The sequence below is a fragment of the Microchirus variegatus genome (assembly GCF_963457635.1).
Source record: "Microchirus variegatus genome assembly, chromosome: 1".
Taxonomy (NCBI): Eukaryota; Metazoa; Chordata; class Actinopteri; order Pleuronectiformes; family Soleidae; genus Microchirus; species Microchirus variegatus.
Window position 1 is genome coordinate 13,041,976 of NC_139802.1, and position 20,792 is coordinate 13,062,767.

The following is a 20,792-nucleotide window of genomic DNA, read 5'->3' on the forward strand; positions in this document are numbered from 1 at the left end:
TCCTTACCATCATTTAATGTGGCATTCAGACACAGTTGCAGTTACACGCGGAGCTTATTGCAGTCAACAACATGTTTTTTCTTATCACTTGCTTTGGGAAATAGACAAAAACACCATGCATACAAAAACATCTTTGCCAACAAGCACTACTGGAGTCATACCTATAATATATATATATATATATATATATATATATGTATATACACACATATATATACAGTATATATATGTATATGTGTATGTATAAAATACATTTAATTAATTTTCTCATCCACTACAGTGCTCACCTTATAATCTGAATTAATAAAAAGGTAATATCATGTCCTAATGTGAAATAAAAAAATAAGCATCACTTGTACTCTGTCTTTAAGGTGTGGATAACAATTATTTTAAAGAATAGCTTCTGAAATAAAGTATACCTGAAAAGTTTTGTATATTATTTTACGATCACTGTGAAATCCTTTTCTTATCAGGACAAATGTCCAAAGGCCATATAGTGAATATATCTGACAAAATGTGCCTTACTACCTGCTTTTAAATTATAATGTAAAAACTTTCTATAAAATATCTTCCAATTTTCAGCACTGCTCATCCGATCACCATTTCTCCCTGTTTTTTTCCTCTAATCTTTCATTTTCCTGCTATCTCCATTCTCACCACCCTCATTTTTTTCTCCATTTGTTGCCGTATCTTTGAGTTCTGTTGATTTTCTCCCCTTCACGTCAGGCTCTGCTTCACTTTCCACCTCATCATCTTCTCCACCAACCTCTCCATTCTCCTTTCGCACCTCTTCCCCTGACTCTTTGGTAGCTCCCTCCTTTGTTTTCCTCCCATCTTCCTCCTGGTTACTGTTGCTACTGTTACTTCTGTCATTATCGTCGTCTTTTGTCTCGTTATCTGGCTGAGTCTTGCCTGGGTCATTGCCGTTTTCTGTCTTGGTCTGTTCCTCCCCTGTGTCTACATCATTATTTTGGTCCTCATGACTTTTCTCCCCCTTTTCACTGTCTTTATCTTGCTTCTCTTCGTCTGAGTTTGTACCCTGCTCGTCCTTTTCACCCTCAGAAGATGTATGACTTCCATCCTCTTTCTCTATACTGTCCTGGTTCTTATCATCGCTGCTACTGCTGGACCCTTGCTCCTCACTCTTAACCCCTTCCTTATTCTCTCCCATGACCTCCTTTACTTCTTTTATCTCCTCATCTTTCTCCTCTGGTCCTGCCGTTTCTTCACCCTCTTTATCTGTATTTGCCTCTTTCTCTTCCTTCTTCTCCATTACTTCAGCCTCTTTTTCATTGTCTTGCTCTTTATTTCCCTTATTCTCTGTTACATCACTCTCTTTTTCCCCATTTGGTGTCTCACTTAGATTTTTCTCTTGCCCATCCTCTTTGTCCTGGTCTTCCTCCTCATCTGCTTTGCTGGTGGACTCTTCTTCCTCTTGCTCGCCTGCTTTTTCATCTTTCTCTTCTTCGGTTTTTACACTTTCCTCTGCAGGTTCCTGTCACAGAAAAACACCAAAGAAGCAATTTATAGGCATATAACATATATATATATATATATTATTATTATTATATGTAAAAGGCATATATAAAGTACAACTGGTTTAGAAAAGCAAAGTTGGCAGCACGAGGGAATCATGAAACCTTTTAAATCAAGTGGAGAATTATTGGAAACACCATGAGCAACAGGTTGAAAAGAAATGCGCTTTAAGAGCCTCTTAATGCTCCAGAACGGGTATTAATTTCAACGTGAAATTAAAGGACAATTATAACACCATTATGTAACAAATGATCACACATAATGTGCATCTGCTGACAGTATATCTTAATGAAGACGACAACACTGGGTCCTGCGATAGCCTACACCGTTGTCTGTTTATCGCTGGTTTACAGCTCACTTACAGTTGAATGGTCTTGAGGGGTTTTGTCATCTGTGTTTCCATCATCGCCCTTTAAATCCTGGTCATCTGAGAACAGGGAGTAAAGATAAGAGTCTTTGAGCATAACAAATAGCCGAAGTGGTTATAAAAAAAAAAAATATTCAAAACTCCCAGAAAGACAATAACTCAAAGTGTTTCAGTGCAAAGTTATAACATGTGTTTCATTCAGGCTTGTTAGGGGCAATATATAACTTGTAAGTGAGTGATAGTATCATCCTGGTTACTCTAGCCTTTAAGCTCCTTCTTATTATACCCTGTGTTGTGTTTTATTTGCATTTTTAGTTTATTTTTAAGTTGAAACAGAGTTGTAACCGCTTGACTTTCCTATTTTATTCCACCCTGTGTTGTATTTCACTGTTTTATTTGCGTCTTTTGTTTTGTTTCAAAGTTAAAACAGGTTTTTTTTTACTATTTTACTTTAGACTGTTCCTCTTCATTCCACCCTGTGTTGTTGTATTTGCTTCTCTTTTCGGTTAACTGTGAAGCGCGTTGAGCTCCCATCCTTGTATGAAAGGTGCTATACAAGTAAAGTTTATTATTTTTATATTATCAATGAACAAATCTCCCTCCAGTATACTGTATGTACATGCCGTCATTGAATAAGCAATACATTAAGGCCAGAATTGATCACATGTGAAAAAAGAGGCCAAATCAAATGTATTGGTAGAAATCTAACGAGACTGCAGCAAATAAATACTAATATTCAGATATGCTGGGCACAATTTACAGTTTTAAAGAGACTCAGGAAGACTAAATGAAGCAGAATAAGAGGCAATTCTGCAAACTGCAACGCTGAGTAAAAGAAAATGTGGGAAAACACCACAAATTGGCAATGCGCCTATCATTTCTGATTCATTTAATGTTGCCCTTCATGTGTAACAAATAAATCCTAGTGGGTTCATTTTATGTGCTGACTGGTGCTCATCACCCTAAAACCTGAATACCTCAATAACAGCACATTACATCATTTCAGAAATCTGTAAAATATCTCCTATAAATAAGGAAGTTTTTATTCACCACCCAGTAAGTGGGTGGTTGTTGAGATTATACAGCTTTCATTCAGCAGCTGTGTTTTTTTTTTTTTGTGGCTCTGGCAAGTGCAGCACAATAGTGACACCTGGTGGTAAAGGAGGAAAAGGACTCATCAAGTCTTCAGGGCAAGTAAACAACTTCACCAGACAAAGGAAGTGTCTGGAGTAAGTCACATGGTAAATGTTGCTCTTACTGCACAGTGGATTATGGATTATGTCATAATCCAAACACAAACCAGAAACAGAAACAGTGCTGGTGTTTATTTTTTAAATAATGAATGACTAAAAAACAATTTAAAGAGAAAAATTAGTCATACTGTTTTTTGTCTTCGTTCCGTTTCCTTTGGTTGAGCCTTTTTCAGTGTCCATGCCTGAGACAACATTTAGGTTTGTTTGTTTGGTTCTTAGTCCTTTCACTCACTTACTACACATGCCATGCTTATTCTGGGTTATTTTCCTTAACAAACAATTTGTAAATTGGCTTATTTGTGTGCGTCTCCCTCTTCTGTCATGGCCATGCGGCCCGGTTTGTGACAAGTATGGTCTAGGGTTAAGAAATAAAGTGACTTAAAACGTGTGTCTCAGGAAGACAAAAAAGAAAAAAAAGAAATGAGACCAACTTTTATAATTGCCCAGACAATCACTTTCAGCTATGGATAATATTTTCCAGTGATACTGTGGATTCTGGTGTTTAAATGGAGACATCACATCACGCCACAATTCGAAAACCGGTCACATGCACATTTCCATTGAAGCTATCAGCTCAAGGCAGGTTTGTTGGAGTGCAAAATTAACAAGGGGATTTTCAGTTTCCATGAGAGCATCTGCATCAAATGCCTTAGAATAATTAACCCTAAATATCATAAGAGGAATACAACTACATGCTCTGATAAACAACATAATTACACACTTGTTTCGAAACACTGGATGAGACTGAAATTTCCAATCAGAAATGAGCGGCATAAGAGTCGCTGGGAAAAAAAAAAAAGGGGACAGTGTAATTAATGTCTTTAATATTAGTTTCTCTTCATACATACTAGTTAAAGAAGAAAAATGACTCAGGTAGAGATTAGAAGAGTTTATGGAGACATTTAATGCATTTCAAATGCAAAACTGATTGAAGTTTAGCTATGGTGGGAGATGAAACGTTATGGTAATAATAACGGACCTCTTAAAGAATATTTTATGGAAATCGCCCGCATTCATTAACGGCGATGGCTGAACGACTGAGTGTAAGCAGTAGCAGTGGATGAGCTGCTGTTGCTGCTGCTGCTGCTGCTGTTGCTGCAAATCTAAACATCTTAACGTGATTTGAGGATGAGGCACAGGCTCATGCAAATGCTAAATCAAATTAAACACAACATTTAGAACATCCCCTTACTCTTCATTAAATATAGTGGATTTACGTCGTAGCTTTGCGGTCGGTTGGGCAGTTTGTGTTTGAAATGTGTCCGTGTCCAGAAATTACACACACACACACAGACACAGACACACACACAGACACACACACACACACACACACACACACACACACACACACACACACACACACACACACACACACACACACACACACACACACACACACACACACACACACACACACACACACACACACACACACACACACACACACACGGAGTATATTCCTTCTATCACAATACAAGCTCACAAACAGCAGCAAAGCACACATACCCGCATTTTAGAGGCAATGCTACGTCTCATCCATCAGCGAGAGGTAAAATAAGGATGCAACTGTAAGCAGGTGTAATTAGTCACATAAATGGCTCTCACTGCCACTCTTATGAAAGGTAAAGTTATAAATGACTGGTGTGCCACAGAAATGTAATAAAACACCGCTGAAGATTAAGTGATAGCAGGTAGTACATTACAACCTCAGAATACAACAAACAGAATATTGCTCTTTAAACACAAACACCCCTCTCTCTCTCTCACACGCACGCACGCACGCACGCACACACACACACACACACACACACACACACACACACACACACACATACACTGGTTTCCATGACTTCAGAGGACATTAGATCGACTTATATTCCTTTCCTGGAGACTAACTCTAACCTAACCCAAACCCTAACACTAACACTAATCATAATTACCACTGACCCAATCCTAACCTTACACCTAACCTAACACTGACCTCAGCCTAACTTTAAAAACATGAACTCACCTTACAATGTAGCATTTTATGTTATGGGGACTTGCTTTTTGTCCTTGTAAGGAAGCCCAGTACCCCTAATGTGACTGTGTAAACAGATTTACTGTAATTTCATCTTAAACTTTTGTTAAAGTTGTAACTCTGATGTTGAATTTAAAAGTGAGTTGGCTCATGCTTTGTGTGGATACATCTTTCCGTTTCAGGAACAAAGTCAATCACCCACGTTGTTTACTCGATAATATATCTTTCTTTCTTTTATGCAAAAAAAACAAAACAAACAAACAAACAAAAAAAATATGTTTGGTTTAGAGTTGGGTGTGTGTGTGAAGTCTGATGTCATGTTTAAAAGCCTCTCTGCGCCTCCAGGAAGCGTTTAATGTGAAAAAGCCATACAGTGCAATCACATTCTTAACTCAACGGGAAATCTGTAGCACAGAAGTTCAAGATTATATATTTTTTTTCTCATGGCAATTGAGCAGGAGCAATTTGAGCCATGCAGGGTGTCACTGGAGATGTATTGCGCTTTTAATAGCAGTGAAGTCACTGTGCTGGAGAAACCTGTTTTTTATCCTGACATTCCTGTGTGTGTGTGTGTCTTGTATTTGTTGTCTTTTGAGGACCTTTTCTTGTGTAAACACTGACCTTGTCAGGACCAAGCGCTCTCATGGCGATCTAAACCTGGTCCCTAATGACAAAGAACCTAATTTCTGAGGAACTGGTTAAGTTTAGTGTTTAGATTGTCAGATTGTTGTTAGGTTGAGATTGGGATTAGGCATTAACTGGTTAGTCAGGTTAGGGGAAATGTGTCCAAATTAATGGATGTCAATGCAATGAAGGATAACTACACAAAGCTGTGTGCGTGTGTTCCAGGTATTACTTATGTTGTGGGGACCTAAATATGTTAATAATGTTAATTATTGTGTTTTAAAGCTATATTATGTAATAAATCTAAAGCAACTGGCTATACAATCCTCCTAATATGTCACAGAGACTCTGAAATAATGTTCATATAACAAACTAACTCACCAACAACAACAGTACAGAAAAATATTTGCATCAAAAAAATATTTTGCAGACTGCAAATCATGTTTATGTTTTGAAATCATGTTTATGCATGTGGCGCCACCTACCGGCATCTACCAATCATTGTAGTCAGTAGAGTCTCAGCTACCTGGCAACCACGGGTTGCCAGTTATGTTAGAAAGCGAAACCTAAAAGACCTCGGTATTTTGAATTTGAATGTAGTTACTGTTTTTGGCCACATTCTTACATATGGCACCTTTAAGGTGAAGACATGTTGAATGGTTAAGGTTAGGGTTAGGATTAGGGACGGATTAGTAGTTTTAATAGTTACGGTTCAGGTTGGAGGAGGTCTCCGGGAAATGAATGAATGAATGTCATGTCCTTTGAAGTCATGGAAAACAGACAAAGACAATGTAATTGAAAAGCAAAGCCTACTGTTTGCCTACAGCTGAGACACAAGTTCCCACAATGGTGAGGAGATTATCGTACTAGAATTATACAAGAATTGCCCTGTACAACTACATCTGTAGGCATTCAAGTCTTGATCACTGAACACAGTGGGTTAATCATACATTAGTAGGTTGTTTTGCCATTGTATTGAAGAAAATCAAGCCTCTATCACCAAAGCCTAAACTATATACGAAGACATCCCTTTTGTAGTCAGTGTCTATCATGAGACACTCGGGCATTAAAACCTCTGGCAGGCTGACGTCTGCAGTACAAACACTGGAAAGCCAAGTTCCTAGAAATGCTTTGGATCTCATTGGTCAATGTGTGTTTTCTGCACAAGAGCAGAATCTTAATTCTCTCAGAACCAGAGATGATGCAGTCCTACAGAAACACAAATCACCGCTTTAATAAACAGAGTATTTATGCCGATAGAGCAAAGCGCGAGTGACACGGCCACCGCACGGCAAATTGACTTCCAGCGGAATAGTGCCGTAGTGTTAAATAAACACTAAATCCTTGACACACTACTTAATGTATCTAAATCACTCTACACAACACTCACTGCATATCACCATAAAGTATGGTATATTGCTTAGGTATAAAGACTCTGATTTACCCCAGTCAGCACATGCCTGAGTTATGGTAGAGTGTAAAACAACATGGGCAGTAATCCTGAATGGTAATTATGAAATGTTGCCACTCAGCAATCATGCTTCAGTCTCTGACCAGGGTCCTGTTAAAAACATTTAATGACTGTATGGTCAGCTAGCATGAGAGGCACATGTGGCATTTAGTTTATTAAGTTTATGGCAATGTTGCACAGAGAAGCCAGTCGTGCTGGTTAAAATCTGCTGACTGGACAGTTTGTCTGTTCATCTGTTCACACGTAGACACACACACAGTATACGCTCACGTAATCCAGGTTTATAAATGAGGGTATAAAAAGAACCAGACCCATCTGTAAGAGCAAATAAACACGTGCTTACTTGCTTTTCATGTCCTGGAGAGTCCCTCAAATACCATAGAATGACAAACACTAAAAAGCAGACACATTTGTCTTCCAAATGCAGGCATCTGCTTTAAATTCATTAAATTCTAGTGTGTTTTTTCAAATTAAGGTTTGTTTTAACAATGTATCTGTGCAAAACTACCTCCCATAAAGTGGATAGCTACTTTATAAAAGGCCTGTTATGTGCAGTGATGAGCTAAAGTAACTTTGATATGGTATCGCAGGAAAGTTCTGCTGAACGCTGTTACAGTCGGACAGGATGCGATGCTCGTTATTAGAAAGGTCAGGGATTTCGTTTCAGTGTTTTAACAACATAAAAACGTTGTTCTTATCACTTGTCTCGCTGTTGCGATTCCTGATTTAACTTTAATATCACAGATACTTAAAGGCTCAATTTTTGCTCCTGTAAGCTCAGCTCCGACACATGATGTAAACATTTACTCTTGCCGTGTCACATGTTTTGGTGTCTTATAGGCTGATGTAAACCCTGCAGTTGCCTCCGCTCCCATCACTCTTTCAGCCGCACATCTAAAAAGCTCAACCTCAACCCCCCCCCCAAAAAAACAAAAAACTATGCAAAGTAGACGAGATGAGAAGTGACAGACGTTGAGAAATTTCTTTTTTTTTGTCACACTTAACCTGAACATTATATTTTATATGACATGGCGTGCTTTGCTGCGTGTCACAGCCGAAACACTCGTTAACAGATTAACGTGACAGATTAGCACAGCCACCCTGCTCTTTAATCCGGTAAATCCTGCATCAAAGGGTCATGGAGAACCTGCCGTGGTCAAAATGGGAAGATGAAAGAAGAGGAAGAGTGAAAGAAGGATAGCGAAAAGAAGGTCATGTTGCCTCAAATGTTGCACACACACACACACACATACAGGCACAGACCATCCGTAACCACAAACCACACTTTCTAAGAACTTGGCAAGGAGGCAAAAAAAAAAAAAAAAAAACTTCCTTTAAATACGCTATTTCTCATCCTTTGCTGCTTAGGCTCTTTTTTTTGACAGAGTCACACAATTTAAGACACACAGTCCTTTTGTGTGCATGTCTCCTGTCTCCCATGGCTGTTTGAACCCAGTTTCATGCTGACAGGCATTATAGAAACATATGCTAACAAGGCTAATTCCCCAAGGCAGTATCAAAACTTATGACACCAGAGGCAGAGGGTTGATCTGCCTCTGCAAGTGTAAAGACGTACACACACGCACGAGAGTGAGATAAACACTAAACACACGTACAATAATGTTTCATTTCGACATTTAATATTACTAAATGTGATTCCATTTAAAATGTTGTTCTTAAAAAAACAAAACCAAAAAAAAAAAACCTCAGCTTGAAGCTGCAGTGCAAATTTTTGGGTGATTTCTGGTTTTGTTCATGTTATTATTGTGCCTCTTGATAGTCCTCACATTATATTTATGCACTGTCCTTCATGCTCTCTTAAGCAATCAAGGCAACTGCAACATGACGTCACCCACAAGAATCAGAAACCGCTCCCTGAAGGCTCCAGAATTGCGACTTGGCCGGGAACCAAGTTGAGGTTTTTTTTCGACCGGAAATTCACAGACGTCAGCTGCAACCAGACGCTTATTGGACTATACCACCTGTTAATCACACAGATGTCCACTCATATGTACTATGCTCTATCGTTTATTCACCACTAAATCTAAACTTGTTTCAGCTCATTTCCCATAGATATTTAGATGCCCTCTGCAGGCTATTCAATATATCGCTTCTGCATTGTTGTCCTTGGGAGAACCAGACGACTACATGCACTTTTTAAGTATGTTCTTTCTAAGAAAAACTATCAAACCTCATTGACTTTTTTGGTAGTAGAATTCGGAACTGAAACTTTTGTCATACTCTAACCAGTTGACAAACATCTTGCTTTACTATCGCAATATTGCTGTGGCCTCCATCTGTCTTATAATGCAAATCTGTTGAGGTTTAATCAGCAATGTGTGATCTCATTTGACAGTGGTTTTTATGTTGAATGCATTTTAAAGTTACAAGCTACAGTTACAATACAACCCCATAAACACATACACAAGTGTGTCTTTAACAGCAGCTCCTTTATGTTATATTGTCAATACTAAAGCTATGGGTGGAATTCTTATCATGACAAGAAAACATGCTTATCTTGAGGAAAGGACACACAAAGCCTGTGATATTGTGCCTCTACATTGATGCAAGTTCAGATACATACAAGACATGTAAGGACCAATATAATCAGCCGTCGCCCCCAACCCCCTCTTATTACTTCCCTCTCTCTGCTCTTATCCATACCTTTCTTTCTGTCTGTCTGTCCATCCTTGATGTATGAGGCACTTTTGTTGATTTTCAGAGCAGCAATTTGGCCCCAGCAAGGGGCAGAGGCAAGTAAAATTCTGCTTTGATTACTCTAAATGGTGAGATTATCCAAATGAAAGGCAATTATCCAAACCCCATCCATCTCTCCCTCTACAATATAGCTCTGTGCCTTTCTTTATACCTAACATCCATGATTCACCAAGTCAAGCTTATTCATTATAGTCACCTTTTGATTCCACCTGTGCTCTTTTCCCCCTCCTCTGCTGCTCCTTCATCATGTTCTTCTCCCTTCATCGCCTCAACCTTTCATTCCCTCTTCTTTAACCTTCTCTTTTATCATTACTTCTCTTTGCTTTATCTCTGCCCAAACCCTCATCTGTCATTTCTTCCTTTCCCTGTCTTTTCCTCTTCTCTTCTCCCATTCCCATTGCTTAAGGGCTGCATTAAACTAAACTGAAACAGAGAGGCCCCTGAAGAAAAAGAGTGCTATAATAAACATCTTGTTTATATTTTGAGGTAAGCAACACAAACTGAACATTGATTTTTTTTTTTTTTCAAAGGAAAACATTGGTAAGAGTCAAGAGTCAACCAATGTTCTGAGGTAAGGTCAGGACAAATGTATTTATTGTAGGAAATTCAAATTTATCTCATGCCCTTTGCTGCATGACCTGTCACACTGCGTAGCCCCGTCTTTGCTGTCAGTAACCACTGTGTTCACTCTAATGAAGTGGAAAAGTCAGAGACTTTACAATACACCAGGCAGAAACTGCTGTAGTCATCCCAGCAGCTGATAGACAGTGAATAATAGGGATTGGCATGGCGACACACACGCACAGACATGCACAAAAAAAAAAAAAATCTAACCTCCCTGTCACAACAGAGTCAGCACAGAACAGAGTGTGAATCTCAAGTTACACGGTCACTCTGTTTCATTCGTCTGTCTCATTTTTTTATCTCTCTCGCTCCTTCTCTCACCCTCTCATATCTCTTTAAACATCTTTTTATTTTTATTTTTTTTTTTACCCTTCCTCCCTCCCATCTCACTCTCTTACAAATACATTTACAAAGACACGGCGCCTTTTGAATAATCTTTGTTTTCATTTAAATTCCCCAGCAGAGAAGTATGGGTTTCATAGTGTGTGTTTTTCCACAGACTCTGCCAGTCGGCCAACTTTTCTGGCCGCGTTCCTGTTGGCAGCAGAACGAGATGTGTTTACCTCACACCCAGACAGGGCAGGGTTTCCCCAAGGAGACAATAATACCGCAAACACTGTTGCACTGCTGCGAATTGCTAAAAAGAGGCAATGCAAAACGCTGACTTCTCACTGAAAAGCTAAACTGGACAAACAGGACACACTGAACTACCTGTTCCCTGAACACTAATGGGTATATCATGAATTTGTTTGTGGTAAAACAATCAAACGCTGTTTGCTAATATGTACAAAAACCTACAGTCTTACAGTTACAGCCTGTTCAGTACCATGGACAGAGACAAACCAGCTCAGCATGCCTCGAGACAAAGTATAACAAACGACCAGAATACTCTTGTTAACATGATGGCATTCATACAAAATACTTTATAGGTCACACAGTGGAGGGTGCATGAGAATGTGATATGCTCTCTAAGCCTTCCAAACAATTGTGTCTAAACGCCTGATCTTGTTTCCCATGCTGTCTGTCTGTTTAATTTAATCTTTGGTCAATGTCACCCAAGGGGACCAATAATGCAGTGTTTTTTTTTTCTGTGCCCATAATATGATATGCCAGAGTCTAATGCACATACGATTTTGAGGGTGACATTACGGATTTCAAATGCTGATTTTTAAATGCACACACACAGAGAAATAGGCAAATAATGAAATTATTCTCCTTTTGACGCAAAACGCCAGCTCGTCTGAACCACAGACACAAATTCTCCACACTCCTTTAGGCTTCTGTCAACTCTCCTGCCAGAAGAGAAAACAGGCTCCATCTATCATGAGCCACACAATGACGTAATGTGGCTGAAACGGCGGCAGCAGCAGCAGCAGGAGTTACTATAAGGTCAGCGAGAGTCTGCAAAAGATCTAAATCCATTCTCCTTTGTCAGCTTTAGAAGTTTCTTTCTCTCTCATTTCCATTGCAATAGGAGACAACACATTTGTTGTTTATGTAAAATAATGTGCCAGGCCCAAGAGCGACAAAATACCACACAAATGGATGGGAGGAGTGCCAGTCACAAATAAGCACAAAAGTCTATAGCTGCGTTTTAAAGTTTTCTGCAGGAAACAACAAAAGCGTGAGCAGAAGCCCAGAGGATGACGTAATGCATTTCTTGTAATAGTGGGTAATGTCATCATACTAGACCTACTTTCAATATGTCTTGCTATAACGTGGGTAGAGCAACAGTGCCACTGTGTGGGCACTTAAGAGTGCAACTTGGTTACATAAATTTTCATAGACCGTGCATTATGTCATACCCATGCATTGCCTGTCTCTGTTTTTTTGTTTTTTTTATACTATTGTAGCTAATATAGTCGCAATTGTGTCACATGCCTGAGTAATTATTTATGAGAGAAGACAGTTCAGACATGTAGATACATGTCCTAAAACCAGGTAGCAATTAATACTGTATTTGTCATTGTCATGATCATCATGTATTATGGGAAATATCTTTTTTTAAGCCATGCGCTCATCTTCTGAATTGCATTAGAACATGCAATAACTCATGTATGCCCACGTGCACACACACACACACACACACACACACACACACACACACACACACACACACACACACACACACACACACACACACACACACACACACACACACAGACACACAGATCCGTGCAGTTATCCTTTCAAGGACTCTCACTGACTTCCACATGCATTAACCAGTTAATGTCTAACCTTAAATCTGAGCACAATTAAAATGATTTAGCCCTAAATTTAAATTCTCAGAAATTAGGTTCTGCCTCACTAGGTTTCTTTAGTCTCTTTTTGCCCCACACACACACACACACACATGTACACACACACATCATAATAGTATTATTAATATACTGCATACTTCTGAAAATCTCGCAGAAATACTATTAATATTCAACCAAAAACCTTTTTTTCTTTTTTTTTATAATCATTATCTATGTTACCATTGTCTGAGATGGTGAGTGTCATGCTTTGTCCGCTCCTCTTCTTCCTGAGAGTGATCAGCCGGGCCTGAGAGATTTCTCTGACGATGGAGGACAGGTGTTCCTTGTTGTTCCTGCTGTGACCTTGAAGCGAGGCCTTAGAGTCACCACCTCCACTATCACTGGATGGCACTGTGGACTTACCCTGGAACAAGCATAATGCCAGTCAGTTGACAGAAAAAACCTCATGCATTCTGCAGTTTTTTGGGTGAGCGTTTCCAACATTTATGTTTTTATTTGATTTTACAGTGGTGGAGAAATGACACCGACAAATGGTTATTTCCTAGCTGAGACTTGGGAAACTGTCTTTGCTTCATTATATACAAATTAATTCATTTTAAACTTTTTTTTTCCCTTTCAGCAGTGTTCTATAAACAAGCCATTGCTTACTATTTACTCAGCAGAAGTGCCATATCATGACAAAATGCTACTGCTGAGGGTACAATTCTTTTTCCCCCCCTCTACTGATATGAACCAAAGTGCAGTATATAGAGAGGAAAGGTATGTTTCCACTTTCTTTTTTCTAACACCCATTACTGCACCTGGCCAGGACATCTTTGAGATTATGAATCTCAACAGATATTTCCTGGATAAATAAAGGTTAAATCTAGAGCCACTCAGAGCTAGTAAACACAGTTAACAAGTCAAACATGACGAGGTTAAGGTGGTTATATTCCTCCATAAATGATATTGTTGTGATATGTACTACTGAAAAAAATCTTCATAGGAAACAACACTTTGTGCGGTTCTTACATTTCCATTTTGCTTGGAGAATCTGTAGATTGGTGGGAGAGAGTTTGCTTTAATTCTATAGAAAAAACATACAAAAATAGCGTTTGCATAAAGATGCATTAACACATGCACTTGAGATCAGCCTCGTAATTAACCCCGGTAGAACTTCACAGTTAATCTGAAAAAATACGATGTGGTTGAATGAACTTGAGAGGTTTGAACCCTGCACAGTGTATCATTAATGAGCAATACCTTGAATATTTGTCTTCAATATGCACCTGATAAACCGTAAGCACTGACATCCTTTCTTTCTTTTTTTTTTGTCTGCTATTATTGTAAAATAAATAAATAAAATGTATGCACTTTCATTCATGTGCAAATCATTCCTCATTAGAATAATATTGGAGCTAAGGGATGCAGCTTTCAGGAGATTTGAAAGAAGGAAGTAGCCCTGGAGGAGTAATTAGTTGTCACAGTGAAACACATAAACACAAACTAAACTGTCTCCAAGAACCAACTCTCCCTTGTATTCCCTTTTTAAATTTCCACAGCTCCTCCTGAAGACTCTTCATACAAACAACGTGCTATTTTGGTCACATTAGATGCCTTGCATATTAACATTACGTATAGAATTATAAAGTACACGCTAATCAGAGATAAATATATCAATGCACAGCTTATTATTGCATTATTTGTAATTGGTATATTTTTTTTTTTAAAGATAGCATAATTATAATTATTAAATCACCAATTAGTTTGTATATTCTTATCGAGATGTCAGTGTTTTGACGTGCTATTGTCTGTGGTGCAGTGTTTACCCATTGGCCCTCCGTGTGCCTCTTGGTTTGGGGAAGAGGAGATCACTGTAGGACAGTTTCTTAAACTTTTCTCTGCCCACAGCCACGTAAAGCTGACCACTCTCCAGCTGATGCCCATCAGTCACCTGCTGGCCTTCATAGGTGTACAGACTAAAACACACAATTAAATTAGTGCTTCACAAGTATATATGCATACACGCTGAGTATTTATAGCACAAATGGCTTGCAGCAGTTCGAAGAAAACGTATGCAGCAAAGTGCTATAGAACCAAAGTGAGATCATCTGGATTTCTGCATTTGTGAAGAAATACGGACAGAAAGAACTAAAGAGAGCACAAATCAACAGGTACCTCCGAACACCCCCCAGGACTTTGAGACCCATCCTCTCTGTGATCATTTCCAATATTCTGTCAAACTGGCCCAGCATCCTCTGGTGGATCAACTGCCTCACTGCTGGGTTCAACACGTCGCCATTTGCTACCACGCTACAAGAAGAAAGTAACAAGAGATAATGTTAAATGCTTTCCATCTCTCTTTTTCCTCAGGAAAAACAACAAAAACCACAATCTTGGATAGATGGGGGCACTTTAATGTGTATGCACAGTGTATATATAAGTGACCCTGGACTAACCTTCAGGAAATAAATGTGGGAAAAAGGTATAAAATGGAGGAACATGTACTCACAATATTGTACATGGCTCCTTGATGGGTTTTAGGAATCGAGCCGACACAATTATTCTATTCTGTGGTAGTGGCTTGGCCTGGAGAAGAGGGAGGAGATTAATAAAAAATGTCATTGGCATATGAATGTTGGCAGGGAGGTCCACAGGACTGATACTGAATATCCTCTAGAGGCAGCAGTGCTTGGATACACATAGACAAGAAGGGTGTCAGTAGCTCACCGAAGCATTACTTGTTTATTGTGGTTAATGTCAGGCAAATGATAGGGAATTGTGTTGTTGGAGTTTGGCTTGACAAATCTCACGTTCAAGAAACACAAGGGAACATTGAAATGTGACCTCAAAACTACAGCCACAAAGAAAAAAGGACATTGCACACACAAAATAACGCCCAAAAAACAATCCTGATACAATTTGAGATTTGAGAGTGAGCTCTGCAGGTCCTGTCCAATAAGACCCGGTAACCCACTGTGACTCTAAGACTTTCTGAGAATTGGATCCTGTGAGGGAAAGAGATAAGAGAGGAGTCCTGTGGGATCTGTGAGTGCACCCTGGTAACAGAGCTTTAAGCTTAGAAGTACATTTAAAAAAAAAAAAAAGGTAGGGTGGTGCATACAAAATTGCTCTATTTCCTGAGTTTGTTTTGAGCTGAACACTATATAAATAACATATTCTTAAACATTATTATATGATTTGGTAGTGTAACAGTCACAGATGGTAGCCGGTATCAAATATAGAGAGAAAGATGTGAACTGGGCTCTCAAGAAACTACTAAATGTACCATGCATTTTTTTTAATTTTATATTTAAATACACTAATCTGAAGCCAGAGAATCACACTCTGATGAATGGCAATCATAAATTATAAATCATAAATACACAATATTCAGAAAAGATATGGCTTTTAATTGCTTTCAATAATTGTCCCGTTTATTCGGAAGAACAAAGCCCACTCAGCTCATTTTAGTGTCCATCCCATATGATATAAAAATATAATACCTATACATTTCAGTATACTGAAAGTTAGTTTTTAAACTTTGTGCATCTTACACCTGCTGGGTTTGGGTAATGGGATTGTGTCAGATTGAGCAACACTGTATTTCTGACTAAATTTGTGTGCTTTGTATACAATTTTATTTTGACGTTATTCATGTTTTAATTGTATCTCTACTATATGTTAAACATGCACAGCACTTTGAGATATGGTAGTTTTAATTGCACCATATAAATAATTGTCTTAACCTTGAATAGATTTGCCTTTTTTGACCTTTGACTAAACAATTTTTCAATAATATGCACTCAAACATATTTTCAAATGGCTTGTTTGCATATTAATGATAATAATAACAAGTGTTACAGAATTTTTGGGGGAGTAAAATTACATTTTCCACAAACTGGTCATGATAATTAGTATTTTTTTACAAAGTGGGCCCACATGTACAGAGTGTGCTGAAAAAAACAATTGCTAATTTCAAGGAAAAGGGGGGATTTAAAAATGATTGAAGGTCTACTTTGTGCAAAAAATGGAACCTGTGTTAGAAGGGTCACCAATTTGTGGCCAAAGTGCATATAGAACAATGACTGTGGGAGCCTTAAGATTTTGTTAGTACATCCCATAATTGCACCAAAATTCAATAATGACCAGGGCAAAAAAAAAAAAAAAAAAGTTAAGAGTTTTCATCATTAATTGCCACAATCAGCCAGATGAAGTAGGGATTATAGCGAGGAGGTCCTTGTAAACTAAATTGGTTCTTTCAGTGCTCGACAATCACAGAACGACAAGTCTGGTCAGATTATCTGAAGTCAAACACAATTTCTTATCAAGAAAAAACAGGGACCTTGTGCGACTGCAATGAACGTCACAACAGAAATGTGTTATTGGGCGTTATTAGAGTCTGCTCGTCACAGTGCACACAATCGCAGCGTGTCCACAGAATGACATTAACTCTCACAAACACCTTTGACAGTTGACAAATAGGCCAGTGTAACTTTCAGCTGCTCCTGCTCAGCCTGTGACTTCATAGCGTGGTGATTAAAATTGCATCCAAAAGAGGGATGATTATGATCCATAAATTAATAATTCATAGCCACTGAGACAGCGACACAGTGATTCTTTACAGGGGGACAATAGGGCGAAAAGCTAAACATTACACCTCGCTTAAATGATCTTTAAAACCCTTTTCACTGCAGGTGGAGGCAAGCGTGTAGAGGCCATGTTCGCAAATCCTCATGTATCAGGCATCTAGTTGCAGTGTCAAATGTTCAAAACTTGGATTGAGCAAAGATATCGTAACTGAAACCCCATCTTTAATAACACAGCCAGTAGGTTGGATTAATCTACAAAACATTATTGAAATGAAGGTAACACAATAAACCCAATTTAAATAATTTGATATTTTTTCCAACTACAGTTTGTTCAACTTTTGTGGCATAGGAGGATCCCAGGAGGGGATCTGGATGACTGACAAGACGATGTAAATGGCTCCATTTCTGCATAATTGTTTAAATAATACCAAAGATTAACCCTATAGACTCTATAGGGTTAATCTATGGTATTAACCCTATAACCTGTTTGTTCTCTATAGTATAGAGAACAAACAGGATGTGTTGAGCTCAGGCATTCGATTGCATCCAAAAAGGTAAGTTACCTTGTCTGACTACCATGAAATAACTCTCTGTGAAGAAAGTGAAAGTGAAAACTTTGCACTTGCCTGCATTGGTAGAGTCTGCAGCAACCGTCTCTTTCTGGAGCCAATCTGTAGGTAACTGCAAATAAAACATAATAGTGAGTGGAGTCAGCAGCACAGCAGTAACAGCACAAGACAGCTAAAATATGCAGAACAGTGGTCTAAAGAAATATTCTAAAGCAATTGTTCATCTTGTATCTTAGAATTAAATAATTTTTCTTAGTATTTAGAAAACTTTTTTTTTTTAAATAAAACATGATGGTGAAAGTACATGAAACATCACCAATACTTACCTGCTTACATGCTTTACCACACCACTCTATAAATAAATGGCTTCACAAAATCCCTTTACCTGCTGCTGCTGCACAACCATAAGCCCACCTTTTTAAAGCCTGTGACCACAGTGCTCATCTCATATAGTGAACCCATTACTGCAATCACCAGTAAGAGCTGTTGAGTCATAAAGTTCAAGGCCACAGTGTGCTGGTCAAAAGGTCAAGTAGACACTAGCTGGTTTGACAGTGAATCAGAATGAACTGTAATTACAGGGGGAACTATATCTGCATCTGCATTTTTTTAAAACTTAATGGGCTCGTTTGGCTGCGAGAAAGTACATTTATTATTAGACCAAAAGGAAATGAAAGTCTTACTCCAGCCTTTTGAACCTCTCTCTCCCGGCAGCGACATACTGCTCCCCGCTCCGCAGGCTCTCCAAACAGTCCACCTTGTGTCCGCCTCTCGGTGTGTAAATGTTCCTCACCGCTCCAAACGGCGGTTGTATCCCGCCGGTCACCTCTCTCAGCAAAGTCTCAAAGTTGGACACCCTCTTTTGGTTTATCACGATGCGACGAGCCTCGTAGTAAGGGTCGCCGTTACGGTACATGAAAACGTTCTTCACCACCGGCTGCGACAGAAAGTTTGGCTTCTCCGAGCCCATCTTTTCGTGCGTAAAAAGCGAGCTGGCGCGCGTCGATGAGAGCTATATCTTTAGTATGAACTTGCAACAGGTTGATCCCAGCTGCGCGACAAAAGGTTACAGGCCATTATTATTATGACACTGAGGCCGGCCCATGCTGGCCAAACCGTTATAAAGTGGAGCTGAGCGCGCAGGTGAAGGATGGACAAAAATAGGACCACATGTGATCCGGGTTAGAAATATAGCCAACTATCCATGCACGCTGCACAATCCCAGTCTGCTGCTGCTGCTGCTGCAAGAGTCATCCGCGTCCTTTACTTCGCCACACAGCAGGTGATGGCAAGGCACCAAACGAGTTTGTTTCCCCACGAGTGTCATGAGAGCTCATCTGTTGGGATGTATCTATGGGAACACGCCGCTGTTCTCCCAACGATTACCAAGGAACTCACTCACATTTAATCAGCAGGTAGCTTATATATGGCAAGTCATCATTTCAAGAAGGGTAAAAAAAAAAAGGAGAAAAAAAAGACATTATTTAATTCAAATCACAACGACATTGTGCAGGAAACATACCCCCCCCCCCCCACCCCGAAATGCACACGGAGCTGTGTGAGCGCAGAGAGGGAGAAAACCCAAGCACATAAACGGCGTTAAACACTGCAACAGCAACGCTACAAAGTTAATTGGGCATCAAGAGACCAACTGCGAACCCGAGCTGCTGGTGAAAGTAGGACAAAAAACATGTTTGTTTTGAGGAGGTGTTGCGCCACAACGGGGAAATCTGCACTCTTCGTCCTTTCCAAATAATAGTCACGGCATGAGGCAATTTCTGTTGAGCCAATTAGGCCAATATGTTATGGAATTAATAATGACACTTTAACATGCACTGTTTAACAAAAATTTCAAGACAAATGAATCGTTTAAAGTTATAATATTCTCGATTTCTGTGAATGGCTTGTGTAAAAAGGGCTAAATCTCATATATATATATGCATAATTGTAGGCTGTAAGTTCTGCAGCATGTACTGCGTAAAGCAGTTTAACGTACTCGTAACAGCTGAATATGTACTTGGATGCAATTCGCTCGTGCAGCCACCTGATGGTGCTACATCCCATGTTGCAGTCACACCTGTTTGCTTTTGCTTCTGGCCAAAAATGTCGGCTGGGATTGGCTCCAGTACCCACAGCTAATGCATACATTTAAGGTGTTATGGCATTTTAGGGAGACATACTGGTGGCACAGGTTACAATCATCACAGTGGGTTATTCTGAGGGAGCCACATGAAACATATAGGATATTAATTATATGGTCAATCTTAATACCCCTCTTGTTTTCTATTTTCTCCTCTCAGTGGATGTGAGGTGTATTTCCTGGACCAGTGATCTGAAGTGACTTCAATCAGCTGGTGACTGTATTTGAGTGGGTTAAGGTGTTAGTTTGCTTCATTAAAAGGGTGTGAATTGGGTGTGTTCTCCAGTGTCTTGTGTCTGATTTAAGGTGGCGATCATTTGAAAATTGAAAGCTGTAGCATTTAAAAGAAGCACAGTTAGTTTGGAGTTGTTTTTCCAATTGTCTCCATGTTTTTCATTAACATGAAGTCTGTGTTGTAACACTTTTTTTTTTTAGGGGAGCTGGGTGTTAACTGCATTAATGATGTGATCTTGATACCATGGGGCTACGTACATGGACTCGTTTACAGTGCTCTCAAATCACCAGTAGGAGGCAGTGCATACCAAAAAACATTTCACCAGGAATATTAGGTCTTGTGTTTCTGTACAGCACTTTGTTTTTACGCTGTTGTTTTTAAAGTGCTTTATAAATAAAGTTGG

At 39.1% G+C, this 20,792-nt stretch overlaps 1 protein-coding gene across 1 annotated transcript; it reads right to left on the reverse strand.

Moving 5' to 3' along the window:
• Nucleotides 1-622: 622 nt before the first annotated feature.
• Nucleotides 623-18,984, reverse strand: LOC310935078 (uncharacterized protein; the record flags this gene model as incomplete). Its single annotated transcript, XM_083898913.1, has 9 exons — nucleotides 623-1,495; nucleotides 1,899-1,963; nucleotides 13,094-13,277; nucleotides 13,886-13,940; nucleotides 14,683-14,832; nucleotides 15,032-15,166; nucleotides 15,366-15,442; nucleotides 18,072-18,126; nucleotides 18,698-18,984. The coding sequence occupies 9 exons, from the start codon at nucleotides 18,982-18,984 to the stop codon at nucleotides 623-625; spliced, it is 1,881 nt and encodes a 626-aa protein (XP_083755039.1).
• Between the last annotated feature and the right edge of the window lie 1,808 nt (nucleotides 18,985-20,792).